This window comes from Nansenia antarctica, assembly GCF_963989245.1.
Source record: "Nansenia antarctica genome assembly, chromosome: 8".
Classification (NCBI taxonomy): Eukaryota; Metazoa; Chordata; class Actinopteri; order Argentiniformes; family Microstomatidae; genus Nansenia; species Nansenia antarctica.
The window spans coordinates 37,662,773-37,678,716 of record NC_137678.1 but is presented as its reverse complement, the minus strand read 5'-3'; the positions used below and the strand labels follow the sequence as shown (position 1 = coordinate 37,678,716).

The 15,944-nt window shown below is 44.3% G+C and overlaps 1 protein-coding gene across 1 annotated transcript in view; it reads right to left on the bottom strand.

Annotated features, from left to right (window-relative positions):
• The window catches only part of LOC308164169 (protein adenylyltransferase SelO-1, mitochondrial-like), a gene marked incomplete at both ends in the record, with an annotated part of 72,861 nt that overhangs the window by 49,881 nt on the left and 7,036 nt on the right, over positions 1 to 15,944 (bottom strand). The window contains 4 exons of the mRNA XM_080538314.1: positions 2,627 to 2,792; positions 10,153 to 10,430; positions 14,786 to 14,916; positions 15,516 to 15,693. Of these exons, the coding sequence (XP_080394440.1) occupies positions 2,627 to 2,792; positions 10,153 to 10,430; positions 14,786 to 14,916; positions 15,516 to 15,693 (753 nt within the window). The remainder of the gene's footprint in view (positions 1 to 2,626; positions 2,793 to 10,152; positions 10,431 to 14,785; positions 14,917 to 15,515; positions 15,694 to 15,944) is intronic.

Below are 15,944 nucleotides of genomic sequence, written 5' to 3'. Positions count from 1 at the left end.
CCACAGGGCCGTCAAGGCCCTGAACACAGAAAAGGCCTAAGTTCTGGGCCCAGGACAAGTCCGGACGGATTGTAATGGCAGCTAGTGCTGAGGCACAAACATGTACATTTTCAAGCCTGCAAACTGTGACACTTTAAAAAAATGTGAAAAAATACTTTCTTGTGCAATATGACAACCCTAGTTGACTATCTGTGCAGTATAGTACAGTGGATTGTGTACATAGCCTCTATTGATGTAAACCAGCTCTTTATCTTCTTGTGATTTTATGCATCTATGCTTTTTCCAAAATGTGTTTCTTTTTCCTTTCTTAAACACCAGGGGAGCCTCCCCTCCTAAATTTCGTTGTTTGGTACCTGTACTGTAACAATGACAAATAAAGTCTATCTATCTATCTATCTATGCTTCACTTTAACAAAATCTAATTTAAAAAACTAAACAATAATGTAACAAAATAGCAGTAGCTGAAATGTATAAGCCGAGAGGAGAGTGGGAGGGAATTCAAAGTTAGGAATCTAAATTTGTATATAAGGCAAGACCTGAAAAGGTAACGTTTTTGTAGCTCAAGTAGCTTACAGTTTAGTGCTGTTCAACACACTGGCTGGCTGAGATCTGACTGAGGTCCTAAAGGGGCTGTGTTGTACTTTAGGAAAGACAGAAGTGAAAAGATGTAATCATTAGGCAACAATTGAATATTCTTTAATAATAATAATAGTAATTTTCCCAGTAATTTTAAATAATGTGTATACTGTATTATACCAAGGACGTGTCATCCATATAAGCATAGTAAGCAGTGCTTACCCAACAAAAAAATAAAAAAATATTAAAATAAAAGTGCATGTAACCGTTTGTTTGTTTTCATTAAAAGAGTCGTATTTTAGGTCCCAGGGCAGCAGGAGTCATTCATTTTGGCGCCACCTGCAGGAGTAAGCACTCGCTATTCTGCTTGCTTGCATTGCGTTGCATTTTTTTTTTTCGATGCCTCAGCCCGCTGTTTAATGTGGCCAGGGTAAGCATGCTTACCAGCCAATCAGTAGTTCGTTCATTCCGATAAGAGCTACTGATTGGCTCTTATCACTTTCAAGTTCACTTAACATTTCACCTTACTTTCTCTCGCCCGGCAGAATAGCTTATGCCAGCTAGCTCAAACGATCTAAATAATAATAATCAATAAGGATAACTTGCTTGATTTTGTGAATATGGACATTACTGTCAGCGACCTAAAGGGATTTCGTAGACTGGGCTGGACTGGAAAAACACAACTACTGGCTAAAGGCCGCCCGAAGCCACCGCTCACCGATCTTCACACCCAGAAAGGGAGAGTCGCTAGGGGTTACAGCAAGCCTGGTATCGTATGAGCGGTTTATAGGATTCGCGAGGCTGGTGGCGATCTGTGCTTGTTTATATGGTTTGAGTACTGCTGTACTGCTGGTTATGGCTCCTTATTTAAGACTTCCTCTGCTTTTACTTTTGAATGTAGGCCTGTGCCGTTGTGTTTGGAGAGAGAGCTGCTTAATCAATCGCTGAGATAGGCCGTGCCAGTGGTTCTGGACCAAAAGTGTTTGAGAGAGATAGAGAGGGAGGGTTTGTGATGTGATGTCAAGTGCCTGTGTGACAAAAGTGTGAAAAGAAAGTGTGTTGTGAGTTTACTATGGAGGATGGAAACGGTGTGTGTCTGTGTTGTGCGTGTGTGCGTTTGCGATGTTGAAACTGGACTTGTAGATTTCAGCAGGTTGGCTACTTGAAAAGATCTTGGTTAAAAAAAGATTGAACAATGAGCACCCCTGATATAGTCGAAACTGGCAACTGTTTTTTTTGTTTTTGGTAATCTGATCACAAAGTGACCCTACAGTTTATTAGCGGGTTCTAGGGCATCAAAATTGCATTTCCTTGAAACTGCGTTCACTGATAGCGTGTATGTGTAATTGTGTGTATTTCTATATCTTATGCTTACCCAATCTAAAAGCTCACGGCACGTGCCTGTATTATACATACATAGTCCTACCCCTGGGTTTGATAAACCTAGCATAATGAGGTCTCACCTGTCCTTATCATTATCTATCTAATTATCTAATGATCTATCTATCTAGAACACAGGTGAAAACGAATGATCTATCTATCTAGAACACAGGTGAAAACGAATGATCTATCTATCTAGAACACAGGTGATATCTAATGATCTATCTATCTAGAACACAGGTGATATCTAATGATCTATCTATCTAGAACACAGATGACTTACACTAAGATCACGCATAAGGACCAGAAATTCATGTTAATGTATTTAATAGTCAGGCTGAAATGTAGCATCATACTTTTCATGTTTAAAATAAATATGTGTATATTGCTTACACTTTGATAGTGTTTTTAAATTTAAAAATGTTCGCTTGATCGTCTCACTTTCTGAAAACGAAATCTATTTAACAATTAATCAAGTTTGCATAATTATTAAAATGATTAGAAATAAAATGCCAGTGTTAAAATCGATGCCTAACCGTTTAATTTCAAGCTATGCAAATAAGGCAACACATTTGGGTGGGTGGTCCAGGCATCTTTAAGCTCTCAATTCCCAATTATTCTGAATCAAAACAGAATCAACCTCAACCCTGTATGTCACACCACTGCACACCACTGCCGGGGCTCCATGGTGGGGTTGTTGGTCACCTTCAGGTCCTCCAGAGAGGCACACTGCTCCATGAGGAGGTCCAGCACTGGGCCCACCACGGCCTCGCCCTCTCCCTCCATAGGGCACGGGACGCCACCGAGCAGGCGAAAGGTGTTGGTGAAGTCTGCACCTGAGAGAGAGAAAGAGAGAGAGAGAGAGAGAGAGAGAGAGAGAGAGAGAGAGAGAGAGAGAGAGAGAGAGAGAGAGAGAGAGAGAGAGTGAGAGAGAGAGAGAGTAATTAGTAACCTTATTCTTTAAAACTCACTGTTAGTTGCTACGTTTCTGAAGAACTTGAGCATTTTTGAGATAATTGTTTGTTTTGGATGAGGGTTAAGGGTTAGGTTATCTTATGGTAAGATCTAACAACATTAGTTTGCCCCTAAAATGTCAGATGGGCATAAGTTCAGAATAGATTTCAAGATCCTTCTGCTTGTTTATAAAGCTCTCACTGGCATAGCACCAGAATATCTGAAAGATATTTTGCTAACATATCAGCCCAATAGAGCTCTTAGGTCTTCTGACGCTGGTTTTCTCTGTGTACCACATGTACAAAAGAAGAGATTTGGTGAGGCTGCATTCTAATTTTCTGCACCCAAATTGTGGAATGCACTGCCAGTTTACATTAGGGATGCAACCTCAGCAAATATGTTCTAGTCAAGACTAAAAATCCATCATATATCAATCCATCATATAAATCATCCATCATTATATTGCCTTTAAATGACTAAATAATTAAATTATGATTATATAATGATTGGAGCACTTTGAGCTGCAATGTTTGCAGGAAAAGCGATATACAAATAAAAAGTTATTATTATTATTATTATTATTGTACTGTAGGTGGTTTTATTGAAGGCCTATGCAGGCCCAGCCTAGTGCATGGTTGTATACATGGCTATTCTCTGGTAATTTCTAATGTTCAGCATGGAATGAAGCTAGAACCGTAGGGTGCGTTCGTAAATACTCTCTGAGAGCACTGGTGATGCTCTCTGGTAATTCTTTCGTCCCCGTTAAAAAAACACTCAGCTCTGGGAGCACTCTGATTGAAAAGACAGCGTCTGAACATTCCAGTCTAAAAATGGCGGAGGACGTTGTTGCAAAGTTCGATGGTTGCGGCTTGATTGGTACTCTAGCCACTATTATTCAACACGCATCTACGTGTAACAAAACAGGTAATAATCATGTTTATATATGGGATGAATTAACGTTCATATTAATTCATAAAATGAACGAAATTATGGTAATGTTATCGTTGGTGTGTGCCACATTTACAGTTGGTACAGTACTTTCTGAAGAAGAAAAAACTACTTCTAATCATAGCACTAGATTGATTAGAAGACGTTTATTTTTTCAGAAAGTACTTTGTTTATGGTGTCAGACAGAAAGGCATTTGAGATTTGACCTACAGTGGGTTACCATGACAGCCGGCGTCAAATATGGTTGTGAGCCTTCTTATGTCAATACTCGTGATGTCATTGCTATGTCATTATGTTACAACATATTCTGGCTTTTTTGTACTTTACCTCACATCTCTTACCAATAATAGCCATGGCACCTCTGATGATGTCACTGTGACCATGTAATGTAACTATGATATATATAATAACACACATATGATGTATATACAGTATATAACACACATATATATATAACACATATAATACATATAACTATGTTCGTAAATTAACTCTGAAAATTTGCTCTGATTCCGGATTGCTCTGGTTTCAACGTCATAGAACACTCTGAATTCAGTTAATTATGTTAATTCAGTTAATTATGATGCCAATGAAGAAACTCTGTCTGCATGATGGACAGAGTAAGGAAAATAGAAGAGAGCGGGAGGATGAACAGGAGACAGGAAGGTGATAGAGGAGTTTGTGGAAGAAGAGCTAAAGAGGAAAATGATATGTAACGAAAACAGAATGACCGAGAGAGAGGATAGAAAGAAAGAGGAGGGGAACGAGAAAGGGAGAGCTGGTGGAGGGGAAACAGTGAAATGAGAAGACTGAGGAGAGAAGGAGAAGAACAATGAGAAGAGGAAGAAGAGGAGACACGGGATGAGGAGGAGGAGAAGCTGGAAAGTGACGAAGAATGGTCAGAGACGTTCTATAGTGAGAGTGACCAAAGTGATGATGACGATGAGGAGGGTGAAGCTGAGGATAAAACTAGTGCTGATAAGAGGGATAACAAATTGTGGAGGAATGCAAAGATAGTGACGATTGCATGTGCATACCAAAAGGATGAGAAGAAAGACAAGAAGGAGGAAAGGAGAGGTGACTACCAGAGTGATGGGGAGAACAGAGTAAGGAAAATAGAGGAAACCATGAGGAATGGACAGATAGTGATGATAGTACGAATGTCTAAACAGATGACACGAAAAAAGATAACAAGGGGAGTGAGGAAAAGAAAGTGGATCTCCACACTGATGAAACATGGGCAGAAGACGACGATGATTGCGAAAGAAAACAGAAACATGGAGAGGAAAGGCTGTGTGGTGACTATGAGGATTATTGATGAAAGCACAGGTGCTGGGCTGGGCATTGCTGCCTGTCGCACCTCCGACGGTGCCAGTGGGCTGACTGCAGGGTCGTCAGCCGGGAGCCACCCTTCACTGATGTTTCGCTCCTTTAATCCCGGAACATCTCAAGGTGGTGGAGCAGTGACAGGGACATCTCCCTGCCACTCCCTGCAGCCAGCCCTAGGATCCTCCTTTCCCCCACGCCTTGTCCTTTCTTCTGAGCCAGAGCCAGAAGCTCCCTTGTTCAGCCTCCTCCGCCAGGTCTTTGAGCGCCTTTCTCAGCTTGGATCCTGTGATCCCCAGCGACCTCAGGAGCCGCTGTGTAGATGTTCCTGTATAGCCTCTGCACCCAACTTCCACAGGATAGGTGACTGCCCTCCACCCTGCTTGCGAGCACGCAGCTGCCAAGTCTGTGTACTTTTCCTTCTTTCTCTCGAAGGCAGCCTCCATCCCCTCTTCCCATGGAACGGTCAGCTCCGCCATGATGACTGTCCTCATCGGGGTAGACCAGAGTACGACATCTGGCCGAAGGGAGGTTGATGTGATCTCGTGTGGGAACTTCAGCTGTCGATCGAGGTCAGCTCTCATGTTCCACTCTCCTCCAGGAGACAGGAGGGACCACTGCTTCGTGCTGCTGCCCTGACTTTTTCCCCCTTGCCGGACAAACTGGATCCGCTGCTGTGATGTGACTGGGCTGCTCTTGTTTGATTCCAGTCTGCGTGCTTCCAGAATTTCCGCTAGTTTGCGCAGCACCCGGTCGTGCCGCCATCTGTACCGACCCTGCGTCAGTCCCGCCTTGCATCCAGAGAGGATGTGTCGCAAGTTTGGGTTGTTGGCGTTGCAGAGTTGGCAGGTCTCCTCTGTGCCGTACCAGAGGTGCAGGTTCCGGGAACTGGGAAGGGTGTCGTAGGTGGCCCTGATCGAGAAGCTCAACCTTGCTTGGGGCAGCCTTCACATATCCTTCCATGTGATGGCTCTGTTGATCACAGCCTCCCACGTTGTCCACCTTCCTTGCTGTTGTTGGCCCACGGCTCTGATTTTGTAGCACTCCTCTTCGATCTTTACGACTTCGGAGATCACTAGATCTTTCCTTTCCTTCCTCGTTGCCTTGGACCACATCTTGGGTGCTGATCCCCATCCAAACCCAGTCCTGCCTGGCTGCAGCACCCCGACGATCTCCTGGTGTTTCAAGCGATTGATGGCCTGGTCAACTGCCTGCGTGGCATCCCACTTGCGTCCTGTGCGAACCTGGGCCTTGCTGTGTTGGACAAACGGGTCGGGTGAGTCTCTCAGCTCGAACACGAGTCTCACCTTCTCCTGTTTATAGCCCAGGCTGATGGATTTCAGTGGGAGCTTCAGTGTGGTTCTTCCAAACAGCGCTGTATTAGTGAGGCAGCGGGGAAGGCCCAGCCACTTGCGGATGTAGTTGTTGGCTTTTGCGTCCAACTTCAGCACTGTTGTTAAAGTGATGTCACACAACTTCAGCGGCCACATGAGACGTTGGTATAAGGTGAACTGGTAACACCACACCTTGAATTTTCCTGGCAGGAGGCTTTGGTCGATCTTCTTCAGGCCGTCCAAGAGCTGGGAAGTGACAGAAGAAGCCATGTGCTTGTCAGAAAGGTCAGCCGTGTAGAGCCTTCCGAGGCTTCGCACAGGATGGTCCACTAGCAGCGGGATCTTCTCGCCATCCACTGAGAAAGAGATGTTGTCATTCCGGACTCCTTTCCTGATTGAGAGACTGCGGGACTTAGTTGGTTTTATCCTCACCCGGGCCCATGTTAGGAGCTCCTCAAACCTCTTCAGAAGTCTCGCTGTGCACGCTGCTGTCTGAAGGAGTGTGGTGACATCATCCATATAGCTCCGTAGGGCTGGGAGTCGCAGACCTGACTGGGATCTGACTCCTCGGACCATCTGTCTTCCGCCGATTAGGATGATCTCAAACGCTGCTGTGAAAAGGATGGGGGAGATCGAACAACCCATCGCTATCCCTTTCTCCAGCCGGTGCCAACACGTTGAGAACTCCTGGGTTGTGTAGCATACATGGAAGTTGTTAAAGTAGGTTGCTAGTAGGCTCTGGATGCACGGTGGTATGTGGAAGAATTTGAGGGCAAAGTGGATGAGCTGGTGGGGAACAGACCCATATGCATTTGCAAGGTCCAGCCAAACGACGTGCAGGTCTGATTTGCTCCGCTTCGCTGTCTGGATCTGTTCCCAGATCATAGCCGAGTGCTCCACGCAGCCAGGAAATCCTGAAACGCCTGCCTTCTGACAGCTGGTGTCGATGTAATTGTTTGCCAGGAGGTAGCTGGTCATGCGCTTTGCCATCACTGAGAAGAAAATCTTCCCCTCCACATTCAATAAGGCTATGCCTCTGAATTGGCTGATGTTATGGGAGTCTTTCTCTTTCGGGATGAAGGTAGTGACTGCTCTGCTCCATGCTGAAGGGATGGATTCTGTTTTCCAGGCAATGCCCATTAGTCTCCACAAAAGCTTCAGGGTCATTGGGCAGTTCTTGTATACCCTATAGGAGACGCCATTTGGTCCGGGTGCAGATGCAGCTCTCGCATGCTCCACCACCTGCTTGACTTCAGACCATCTGGGGGGAGTGGTGTCAAACTGAGAAGAGGGCTCGGGTGGGAGCGGTACGTGCCCTGGGGAACCAAGGGGACTCTCCTTTTGGCTGTCACTGAGCTGGTCCTTGATGTGTTCCTCCAGCTCCTGCTCGGTGGTCTGCAGCTTCCCCGATTTCGTCTCCTCAAGCAAACCCCGGGCGTACTTGAACGGGTCCCGGAAGAAGTTCGTCCTTGCCTTTTCCTTGTTGCTTCTACGTTTCCTGATCCTTTCAGCTCGCCTCAGGTGGGTGAGTCTGGTTCTGATCTGACTCCAGAGGTTCTGCAAGCCCTCCTTCTCCTCTTCCTCAGCTCTCCTCCATGCCTTCCGCAAACGTCGCCGCTCCTTTACCAGCTGGAGGATTTCTCTCTCCCGTCTCCCGCTCTGCCTAGGAACGGTCCTCCTCTGAGGCATCTCTCCAAATCTTCCCTTGCCTTCCTCATAGATGATATGGCCGAAGATGTTCAGCTTGGACGTTGTGCTGCCTCTTAGACTGTTCTGGAGGGTGGTATGTAAGCTTTCGTCGAAGCTTCTCCATGAATCCTTGTCGCTGGCCTTTGGCCACTTGATCTTGGGTTTCCGGTCTGGCTTCTCTGGGGTTTCTTTGGTGGATTCTCTACCTGACGTTCTGCTCTGATGCTCCTGTTGTGGGTCGTGCAGATGTGGTTGCAAATCCTGCTGGGGAGGCTGTTCTTGCTCTCTCTCACTGGATGCAATGGTGGGATCAGTAGCACTGTGGTGCTCAACCTGGCTCTGATTCCTCCTTGTCTGACCTGCTGGCGCAGTGCAAGCTTGCATCTGGTAGCTGCCGCCGCATTTTGTCCTCCCCTGGTGGATCCGCAGGCCCAAGTAGGTTGTTACTTTGGACCACCCACAGCTGCATTCTCTCAGGATCCTTTGATCGTTAGTCGTTGCCGTTCCAGTCGTTACCGTGTTATCTGTCCTGATTGGTCCATCTTCCATCCCGCCTCTCGGTGGACCGCCGGGTTGTTTTTTCCTTATTCTGCTTGTAGTTAGTTTGGGGAGTCCCTGTAGCAAGGCTACAAGGATGTGTTTAAAGGGTAACTAGCCCCGCCACCCCCGGTGCAGTCTTTCCTGCCGCCAGCCAGACTTCCCTGGCAGCCCACCAGTCTTTCCTGGATGCCAACTGCTCTTTTCTCAGTAGTCACTGGCAAGCCAGATTAGATAGATGAAAGCACAGGTGGGTATACCTGCTGGGCATTGCTGCCTGTCGCACCTCCGACGGTGCCAGTGGGCTGACTGCAGGGTCGTCAGCCGGGAGCCACCCTTTACTGATGTTTCGCTCCTTTAATCCCGGAACATCTCAAGGTGGTGGAGCAGTGACAGGGACGTCTCCCTGCCACTCCCTGCAGCCAGCCCTAGGATCCTCCTTTCCCCCACGCCTTGTGGTATAGTTCATTCAAATATTGTCGTTCTTTCATCTTGGTCTAATATTGGAAATGTCTATTTCTTAGCCCATAGACTATGAACTATAATAAGCTTTCTTTACTTTGCTACAGCCAGCACAGGCTGCCATTAACATTCACTGCCACAACAAAACAACAAATCAATGTTGCCCACATTATATTACATGCCAACGTTAATAAAAGTAAACTCAAACCTCAAACCAAGTACTGTAACAAAGGTTACAGATGCTCCCGGCCCATAGTTTTCTTTTATGGCTTTAAAAGATAGCATAGAGAAAACAAACTAAATATCATGAACAGAAAAAGTTCCCTCAGACTGATGAAAAATAATGGGCAGATGCCAAAAATAAAAAAAGTGAGACTCAGTACAAACCAAGAAAAAAAAGAATATACTGTGAAGAGGTAGAGCAGGTGAAAGAAAGAAAGGAAGTGGAGAAAACAAGGGAGCAAAGCAAAAAAGCAAAAGCCAATCATAGTGCAAAGGTAATGGACCTATCGCTAAGCCACGCCCCAAAATAGAAATTGTCCAGTCATATCACAGCAAAAGTCAGTACAGGCAGAAAACTTGGACAAACAACTCGCTAATATCTGATGGTGAAAAGCTTCTCGACAAAATATTCTTGTCATCTTTAAAAAACATGTCTATAATTTGCTGTGGTAAAAAAACTTTCGCCATTGTAAGTGATTGAATGTCATTCAGTCACGGTCGGTCAGTCAGTCACTGTCAGTGAAGCGTTGGTGGGGCAGGTGGTGAGAAGGGGGTGGGTCCAGTGTTGATACTAACAAATTGTGTAATTAAGTCATTATTGTGCATTACTTACCTGTCTGGGTCTTCTGTGTTTGGGTTGTGTGGTGGGGAAATCTAAATCCGGCGTTGGGTGGAGTTTACAAGGGCGCTCTCTACAACTGTGACGTACCCTCCCTCCCCATACCTGTATTGTACATGAGCCGCAGCAGCTCTGTGACAAGCTCCTGGTCCTTTGGTTCCTGTCGCCTCAGAAGACCGAGCTTCCTCCTCATGTTGCCCAGGTAGAAGGCCTCATAGAGGGGCATGAACTGGTCCAGCACGGCCCCCGCCTGGGAAGCATGGAGCTCAGAGCCTAAGGCCTCGGCCAGGCGGGCCAGGTTCCAACGGCACACAGAAGGCTGGGCTTGGTAAGAGTAGCGCCCCCTCTTGTCTGAAGCATTGCACACAAACTCTGGGTCGAACCTGCCAGTTGGGAAAATAGTTGTGTATTGTATGTGTATATGATTCATAATCAGGGGTGCACATAACTTTTTGGGGCCAGTGCTCAGAGGAGCACCTAGGGATGCTGCTTGGTGCTCCCCGAGCTTGCGAGTCACGACCCGTCCCACAGGATGGATAAAAAAGGGATACATGGATAACTTATATTAGCAAAACGACATTTATTCATAAATAAAGATGAACGAACAAATGATTGTGTGCAAAACAAATGCAAAATCAAATGACTGCTCTTTAAGCATGAAAGTCTGTCAGACTCATTTAAACACAATGAAATCAACTGACATCTCTTTAAGCACTAACTGAATGTCTGTTCTTTAAACACACTGAAATAAAAAGACATCTCTTTAAGCACTGCTCTGTTCTGTAAACACTGAAATCAACTTTTCAACAAAAAGTTACAGCCTAAGCATTTATTTATGCTACAAGCTTAATCATCATCATCACTGCTCTCTTGACTGCTGTTATCACTGTCCTCAATTTCAACCATGGTAGAGGATGTTTTAGGCCAGGGGTCGGCAATTAGGTTTGGCCTCGGGCCCAAAAAAAATGTAGCCACTAGATGGCGGGCCCGAACATAATTTAAGTAATTGATTGTTAAAAAATGTGACACGTTCTAATGCTTTGACTTTTCTTTCGAGAAATGTACACATCGCTAGTCAACTAACACAGCTTGTTTTGTGAGCCTGCTAACAATGTAAAGTAGTGTTATAATTAACTAGGTAGCAGTCCAATCCATTTCGTTGCAGTATTAGGCTTGACTAGTGAGTTTGTGTTGTGATTCTCAACAACGTTGAAACGTAGTTTCACCCTTTTCCATAGTTTTGAATAATAAATGTGTGGACTGACGATGTATCGCAGCCTAACTTATTCTAATAATTATTTAACATACTTCTGAATGATTCCCCCCTCCTCCAGACAAGGTCACATTATTTATTATTGGATTGGTTGTTTGCGTGTCGGGTGAAGCTAAACATTTAACCTGCTAACTAGCAAGAGAAACATAATGTCACTCTCCAAAGGTCTAAAGAGGAAAGTTGACGGTGAAAACAGGGCATTTAAACAGGAATGGACAGCGAACTATACGTTCATCCTACCTTTCATCAATGCAAAGCCGTTGTGAGACTCACATCTTCCGTGCTCACAATGTTCCCTTTCTATACATGCGAGTCGTCCTTTTCCTCAACGAATGTGATAAAGACGCACGAGAGGAATCGATAGATGCATAAAAAATAAAAATAAACTGCCTGCGGATTAAAGTGACGTCAATATCACCAGATATCAAGCAAATAGTGACCGATGGGAGATGCCACTTTTCACATTAAGTGAGTACCAAGCCTGTCGTTATTGTATTTAATAACCTAATTGTATTTTGTATATTTTGAATGAATGGCTTATGGCTCATTGTACTTATTATCCCTAATAGCGCGTTTGCTCTGTCGTTTCAGGAGCGGCCTACCACCACTTTTGCGCCGATTTTGTTGTCAATGTTTTTCAGAAAATTAAACAGAATTTGCTTTGTTACTGTTCATATGTGTGTTGCAGTCACATACGTAAACATTACGTTTGAATGATTTAATGAGCTGATGTTGTTTTTTTTTCAAACCACACACCGCATGTCGGCTATTTCAGCACCACGCCGTGTCCACCTGCTTATGATTCACTATGAGGGGTTCAGCGTCAGTGCGCTTCGGTGCACCCCGCTGCCTGATTGTCTGTCCCTCTGTCATTCACTCTCAACATGAATAAAAGTACAATAAGCATTATTCAGGTGGTGGTAGATTCTCTATTCGGACATTATAGGCGCGGTGTGGGACTGTCGGTCCGATATTGTAAATATCGGATATATATTGTAAAAAAATATATATTGTAAAAAAAAAAAATAAATAAATAAATAAGTGGATTCTCAAAATAATCTGCTGGGCCAAATATTATTGGTGACGGGCCAGCAATGGCCCACGGGCCGCCTATTGCCGACCCCTGTTGTAGGCTATCACTTTAAATAGCTCATTATTTTGATTGTGCAACAAAGTCTTTTTTTTCTTTTTCTAATAGAATTCCCAACCATATTCCCTGGGTCAGGGGTCGAGGTGCGATAATGAAGCTGTAAAACAAACGTCTGAACGTTTGAAAGCTTCAGAGAAAATAAACGTGTCCCTTGGTGTTGTTTTTCCTTTTAGCGACGAGTCGTTCGGGACTGAATTTTCACGTGGCGGCGTGATAACCGTGCGATACGCGATACGCGGAATGAAAGTACGAGTTACGATACTTTCCAAATGTTTTCATGAGGGGAGTCGCCGTGGTCGTCGTCGGTCGACTGTTGTGATGGATTACTCGTCGGGCCTTCGGCTGAGGGGACGGCAAATAGTTACTTAGTGGGGCTTGCAGTGATGCAGCAGTCAGCAGTTGTATTTTGAGGAAGTAAATTCCTCTCCCAGCGGTTCCAGCTGTTGGTGCGCAAGAGCGCGTTCATGCGGCTGATTTGCCGCGCAACATGCATTTTGGCGACGCATGCGCACTGGCGCACATGCACCCCTGTTCATAATCAAGATCATTTTCACTAAATGAGATCTACTAGAGTATATTAAAAAACTGCTTTTGGTTGTTCCAGAGATCCAAACTGATGTCACAGATGCAAGGTTTACTTTCTTGTATAGTTTCTAACCCTAACCCCGTAGCACCTCTCACACTGCACAAGTAGAAAGGAGTCACAACCCCAAAATCCAGAAGAATTTAAATGGAATGTGACCATGTCTTTGACCAACTCACACTGTGTAAGGTCCAGGGTTTCCGTTAACCGGTAATTACCGGTCTTTGTCCGGTAAAATTTGTTGAAGTCCGACAAATTGAAAACTCGTCGGACATAATGTCCGGTGAAAATAATTCCCTCTAAGCACAATTTGAATACAATTCGCTAAATTAGCGAATTGTATTCAAATTGGCTTCGGGCCACCATTTTCAGCTGAGCACCAAACACACACACACTCATACACACACAACACTGCCCGAGAGAGAAGGACCCGCCCGAGAGAGAAGGACCCGCCCCCTTTAGTTAGCTATAGACTGTGATAAAAAAAGGGTAAAACTGGAAAGAGAAAATAGAAAACTCACATTAATCCCAAACAATTTAACAAACTTCAGTTAACGTAATGTGGAGTCCGTTCATTGATCGATGCTGTCTGTTCAGTTCCCAGTGAGGCGACCGTTCAGCGCTGGACATAATGGCATAGCGCGCATGCGAATCATGTTATATTATTATATATTATATAGCTCGCATCTAATCGTATCGGATGAGAAATAGACATTAAATGGCATATATAGGCCGCTACACAACAGTAATCACCGCGACAAACAGCTATATTATATTTTAATATGATGACCGGAATATCTCACGTTTGTCCGGTAAATCGAAATCTTCCCGGACACGATGTCCGGCGGCAATTTTTTCTAACGGAAACCCTGGTAAGGTCTCAAGTTCACTGCAGATGACCTGCATTTACAGATGATATGTAAGTTGTTGTGAGAACCGAAATTTGTGGCTGAAATCGTGCAGTGTCTCCCTGGCTTTAGGTGGGGTAGGAATGGTACGTGTTCAAATTGTTTAAACCTAGAATCAATACTAGACATTGAGAGCTCTATTATACATGCACAAATTATGTGACAGAACACACCTGAAGAACAAGAAAGACCTGTAAAGTCAATTGTCCCATTACTTTTGGGGAACCTTGAAACAGGGGGACTATGCATAAAAAGTGCTGCAATTTCTGCAAAAGTGCTTCAATATGTACACAAACACCACCAAATAAAAGCTCACAATAACTAACCTTGATTTCAAATCCCAAATACTTCACTGTCCCATTACTTACACAAGGCACAAGGCATACTACTGTATGTAACTTTGTGCTGTGGGGACCCATGTGTGTTTGAGAGGTGATTTAAGTTAGTTTTGTTGCAGAGACTGTTGCAGCTAGGAGAAAATGAAAAGGATCGGGTCATTTATTGAATGAGTCATCTTCTTTTCACCCTACAAACACAACTCAATTATGGGTGATAAAAAGTGTAAGATTTAGACTGTTGGGAAAGAGGCTAATCAGGCAAATTGTTTGGAACTGGTTGTCACCACTCCCAGTGATGATGAGTGTTCACGTTGAGTGTAACTATCAAACCAATTAACATACAGGTTGGTGTATCATGAAGTATAATATTGCTTCAGGCTTACAAATGATTTGATTGAAATCTAAACTGCTCAGAATGAAAAGTATTCAACAAGGCATATTTCATTTTCAGCAAATTCAGTTTAAAGAGGAAGTGGTACATTTTACCTGTCCATGAAGCCGAAGGGGCCGTAGTCCAGAGTCAGCCCCAGAATGCTCATGTTGTCCGTGTTGAGGACACCATGACAGAAGCCCACACACTGCCACTGGGCCACTAGTCGAGCTGTCCGCATCGCCACCTAGAACAGCAAGAGGGCGCCATAGGCTACATTTGCATTTCCCTTTGTCACAGTCAGTATAGTGCATGTGGAGTAGCAAATAGTAATTTAAAATAATATCTATAGTCTATCTATAGTCTAGACTATCTGTCTGATAGGCAGACAGATGAGGTAATAACTAGTACAACTCTGACAACTACAATTTGTTGCAATAATTGTGAAAACAGTTGCAGCAGTGGTGCTTATACATTTGTTGTTGTAAAAAGCAATCATAGTCGTCTAGGGTAACCTTTATTTTACAGATATTTTACATGATATGGAGGGAGAGGAGGGTAGCTGAGATTGTACTTACTTACTAAATACTCGCTAAAAGCATTATTACCAGATGGTAATTACATTCAATGTTACTTAGATTCACTAACTCAAGCACCACTATGTGCCATTTAGTACAAAGTAGTTAGCAAAAGTGTTGCATGTATTGAAGAGTTAGTAATTACAGAGTAAATACCAGCCGAAACAGGGCTGTAAATTGTAAAATAAAAAGGTTACCGGAAATGCAGGAAGAACTGATTACTTATTTGTTTATCCATCAAAAGTTTGGCCTTAGTAGCAACAAACACCTCTTTGAAAAAGGTCATATTCCTGTCTTTACGGTTGCTGTGGCTCTGTTGGATGTCAGGGTAGAAGGTCTCAATGACGTAATCCAGCAGCTGAGCCCGAATGTCATGACGCCCAGCACTAGGACCCTGTCGGCCAGAGACCTTGTCCTGGGTCAGGAAGATCTCAAAGGATCCAAATCTGCAAAAGCAAGATAGCCTTCAGAGGGTGTGTTCTCACTAGAACATTTGCTTCACTTGGAATCGGAGTTTAGGATAACATTTGCTTTGCTCTGCGTCGTTTGGAGCTGTGAGATGCGCATTTGAAGTCGCTCCCGGAGCAAACAACCGACGGATGCTCCGCTTGCAAAGGGTGGTTTCGCTCCGGTTAGAAACGACGCATCAAGGCTGTCCATAGGAAAACAACAGTGCATGCATGTTGAAATGGATAAG